The sequence below is a fragment of the Octopus bimaculoides genome, chromosome 4 (genome assembly GCF_046866305.1).
Source record: "Octopus bimaculoides isolate indiv1 chromosome 4, ASM4686630v1, whole genome shotgun sequence".
In the NCBI taxonomy this organism is placed as follows: domain Eukaryota; kingdom Metazoa; phylum Mollusca; class Cephalopoda; order Octopoda; family Octopodidae; genus Octopus; species Octopus bimaculoides.
In genome coordinates, this window is record NC_142931.1 from 3567294 (window position 1) to 3572217 (window position 4924).

General features: G+C 35.7%; 1 protein-coding gene across 1 annotated transcript in view; it reads right to left on the bottom strand.

The window, feature by feature from the left end:
- The window catches only part of LOC106869987 (sodium- and chloride-dependent GABA transporter 1), a 14483-nt gene extending 10058 nt beyond the window's left edge, over positions 1 to 4425 (bottom strand). The window contains exons 1-3 of the mRNA XM_089350172.1: positions 4296 to 4425; positions 2896 to 3223; positions 1126 to 1258 (exon numbers count right to left, since the gene is read on the bottom strand). Of these exons, the coding sequence (XP_089206298.1) occupies positions 1126 to 1258; positions 2896 to 3223; positions 4296 to 4404 (570 nt within the window). The 5' untranslated portion in view covers positions 4405 to 4425. The remainder of the gene's footprint in view (positions 1 to 1125; positions 1259 to 2895; positions 3224 to 4295) is intronic.
- Between the last annotated feature and the right edge of the window lie 499 nt (positions 4426 to 4924).

Consider the following 4924-nt stretch of genomic DNA (forward strand, 5'->3'; position numbering starts at 1 on the left):
TTCGCCCCGTTTTCTTTCTCGCTCTTCGCCTTTCTCTTCAACTAATCACGTGAAAGCGTTACAGACGGGCTAAGTAACGGAGGAAAAAACTTAATTCAAACAAAAATAATTACACATTTCACTCAGCACCACCTTCATCTCCACCTCTATCTCCCTACCCCTCTACCTCCACATCCCATCCCCCTCCACCTCCCTCTCCACGCCTTCATCTTTTCTCCTCTCCCATCACTCTTTCTCCGCTGCCCTCCCCTCCCGCCCTCTTCAACTAATCACGTGAAAGCGTTACGGATGGACTAAGTAACGGAGGAACAAGCAGAATTATTATGAAGTATCACTGAGGTGGTTTGCTGGTGATAAATTTCTCTGTACTCTGATAATTTCTTCGTATTTTGTCTATTTGAAAAGGGAACTCTTTCCTGAAATAATATAGAACTACTAAACAACCGATGCAACACAATGCAATATCTACACCTTTTCATATTCGACTTAACACCTCACTCGATTTTCTACAGGTTTTTCAAATATTTATGCCAATTTCTACACGCTGCAGTTTTCATATAAATGACATACATACATACATATATATATATATATATATATATATATATATATGCTGGGGTACCACCGTTAGCTTTGCTACTCCTTCATTCCTTGAAAGTTCTGATATGTGGCCTTTGGTGAATGAGGGAGCTCTAGTTTTGGTTTGAAGACACCTACATCCACCCCTTGTATATTTTTTAGGGTTCTTGGAAAGATATTGAAGAACTGTCAGCCCTTGAAACCCAAGATGTCGCAGTATCTGGTCCTATATCGTGATGATGATGTTGGGATCTTTTGAATTATGCGGTAGGGTCCCTTTCTGCTGTTTGTGTGACCTACAATGCCAAACTTTAGTACAAGTCTTTCATGCTTTCGTTCTAGGAAGTAGAATCTTCACTTTTTCAAACTTTCCCATTGACTTTTTGAATCTCAGCACAAAATACTAACTAAACATCAACTTTTGAATGGCTCCTTCTCATACAAAAATACATGAAATACAGAAGAGAACATCCCATTGCCCCACTTGTTGCTGGTTTTAAATACTTAATTAGATGATCGAGTAAATTAGCAAATGTTATCTCTTACCTTTCCAGTCCACTTGACTCCACGCCAAATACAGAAATAGCAAAGAATCCAAGTCAGTAGGAGGGTGGCGGCCAATTCCCAACGCATACCACCGACTTCTGTGATTCCTCCAGTGATTTGTAGGGCACGATGTCTGGCAAATATGACCATAAAAGACATTATGTTGTGTAGGCACAGTTTTGCGTCTGTGTGTGGGGGGGGGGGGGGTGCAAGTGTGTGTGTGCGTGTGTGTTGATGTATTGTTTGTATGTGTGCGGGTTTTTGTATGTTTGTACTGTGTGTTAAGAGATTTCTTAATGCGTTTATATATATGAATATGTACCATTTAATAATGAATTTACACGCGTTGATAGGGCCAGATACATATAAGGTTTAAGAGAGAGAGAGAGTGAGAGAGAGAGGGGAGAGAGAGAGAGAGAGAGAGAGAGAAAGAGAGAGAGAGAGTGAGAGAGAGAGGGGGAGAGAGAGAGAGAGAGAGAGAGAGAGAGAAAGAGAGAGAGAAGAGACTGAGTAGATAAAATAAGAATACCAGAAGTGACACAATGAAATGGAGGTTAGAACACGACTAAATATTGATTCTCTACACAATTTAGAAAATAGGCCCCTATCACTAAGATTTCATGCAGATGGAGTCCCTCAGTATTGTTGGCCAATCAACCTCCTATATTTTTAAACAGGAGAAAATGGAAACGAAGACCTTCCTAGTGCCAGCAATACACTGAACGGAAAATATAGTATGGAGGAGACGCCATATCAATTATTCGCTTTCTTGAAGAATCGACTACATGACTGTTCGTTGTCAGAGATATTCATTAATAGGCAATTAGCTTGATTGTCTTAAAGGGTTAGAAGTTAGGGAAGTGGTGACGTTCATTTCTGTTTAAAGGAATTTAACGATATAAATAGAGGAGGACATGAAAGTAGGTTCGAGTCATCCTTCATTCTTGTGTAACTCGTAGACATCAAGGGCAGCATATTATATAGTAGTACTTCCCATTGAGCTCTAGAAGCATCACTTGATGTAGGACTAGACAGCGAGGTGAATTTATTCTTTTTTATTTAGTCTACTACCGGGCCAACTTATTATACGACAGAAACAGGCGGTGAGCTGTCAGAAACGTTAGCACGCCGGGCGACATGCTTAGCGGTATTTCGTCTGTCTTTACGCTCTGAGTTCAATTTCCGCCGAGGTCGACTTTGCCTTTCATCCTTTCAGGTCGATAAATTAAGTACCAGTTACACACTTCGGTCGATGTAATCGACTTAATCCCTTTGTCTGTCCTTGTTTGTCCCCTCTGTGTATAGCCCCTTATAGGCAATAAAGAAATAAGAAACATTGTGTGCGTGCGTGCTCGAGCTGATCGTATGTTAATATAAGAATTTTATAAAGGTGGCGAGATGGCCGAAACGTTAGCACGCCAGGCAAAATGCTTAGCGGCATTTCATAAGTCTTTATGTTCTGAGTTCAATTTCCACTGAGGTCGACTTTGCTTTTCAACATTTCGGGGTCAGTAAGATAAGTACCGGTTGAGCACTGGGGTCGATGTAATCGACGCACCACCTCCCCCGCCCCAAAAACTGCTGGCCTTGGGCCAAAATTTGAAATTAATATAAGAAATTTATGCACATGTTTTTATATAGCAAACCACCAGTTCCTTTATTAAACAACCTGTAATTTTTTTTTTAATCAGTCAAATATGTAAACCAATCACTCATATTCTGTCAATCAATCGAACTACACGTATTAATCAGTGTGAAAAGTTTACTCACTCCCAATATTCGCGAACTGGTGATGTGAACGAACTCCAGTCATATTCACGGGAGCAATTCATGTGTGAATAATTAGACAAGAGGTAGGTGACGTTGAAAGTTTTAATGGGTACCACCTCTCTCCAATGTGAAGAATTGGAACAATTGTAAGGAAGAAACTGTCGTTCGTATTCCGACTGACAATGGAGGGTGTTCCACGAATTGCGGCAGTTGGACCAAGGTAGAACGCTTTTGAACGAATTAAATAGATAGAACAGAGCCCAAGCCAATGGGACGATGTACCATATGTTGAGCCAAAATGCAATGACCACCGATGCGTATCCCACACCTGAAAGATATAATACAATTATATTTAGAGTTCAATGAATAACAGATGAGTTTAAATTTAACATCAATAACTAAAAGCACACTCAGTGATGGCAATTCTCAGAAATGCATTCAGTATTTCAAAGGAATTAACAACATCTGGGAATCCAAACATGGTGGCAGTACCGGTTCCTCGCTTCTATGTTACATTTCATCTCTTTTGATGTAAGTTCAGGTAGTAACAAATATAAGCGTTCTTTTACTTCACTTTTATACTTTCATTTAAGTGAATTTGATCAATCGCATCAAGGTGGAATTGATGTGGTCGGTCAATTCCACCAAGTTTTAGAATTTCCAGTCTTATACACTTGTAACAAGTATCAATTTAACACGATGAATGCTTATATAAATATAACAATATATATGTATATATATATATACATATATATATATATATATATATATATATATATATATATATATATATATATATATACATACATATATATATATGTGTGTATATATACATATATGTATATATACATACATACATACATATATATATGTATATATATATATATATATATATATATATATATATATATATATATATATATATATATATATATATATATATATATATATATATATATATATGGAGCGGGTTTTTTCATTATATCTAGATGTATCAATATACTTATGAAATGGAATATTTTTCGCATGCGCAGGTTATTTATCTTTTATATTTCACTCAAAGACTGATTATTTTAGTTGCATGATAAAGAGCACAGCCTTGAGAAGTGATGTTTTAACGATAGTTTTGATATTTCAAAAGCAACACCATAGAATGGTAATATTTCAATCGATTCACCAATTTTTGTTGTTCTGTTTTCAATATATTTCTCTTTGAAACAATATTCTATCCCCAAACTCTTCATCTAAAAAGAGTCATGTAGGTCTTACTATTCTTTTATTTAAACTGTCGGAAGGCAATAAACATCAACTGATATGCATAGCGCCCCTTCAATCAATTGATTTTCGCTCCTGTAAATAAATACAGGTATCAGTGTAAAATGTAACTAGACAACTCATACCTTTGAAGATTGGTGTGATTTTCCAGACTGTCAGTCCACCCGAGCTGCACATCTGACCAAGAGTAAGTTCCAACAAATACATTGGTATTCCAGCTACCAACACTGTCATGAAATATGGAAGGAGAAATGCACCTGGAAAAAAATAGTAGAAGATTTTAAAAAAAATTATTGTAGATTGAGAATAATAATAATAATAATAATAATAATAATAATAATAATAATAATAATAATAATAATAATAATAATAATAATAATAATAATAATAATAATAATAATAATAATAATAATAATAATAATAATAATAATAATAATAATAATAATAATAATAATAATAATAATAATAATAATAATAATAATGGCAGAGAAGTTCAGTGAGATGCTGTCGAGACCAGAGGCAACACCTGGTTGGTTCACAGAAGGAAAAACCATTCTAATTCTCAAAATCTGTGGAAACTACAAGGCTGTAAAAACTACAGACCCCCAACTTAAAATAATGTAAACTGAATCAAGGCATTATTCTATAAACGTACATGTACGCATGTATGTATATGTTGTATGTGTGCGTTTGTGTGTTTATGTAAACATACACACATACATACATGCACACAAGCACACATACTTACATGCAT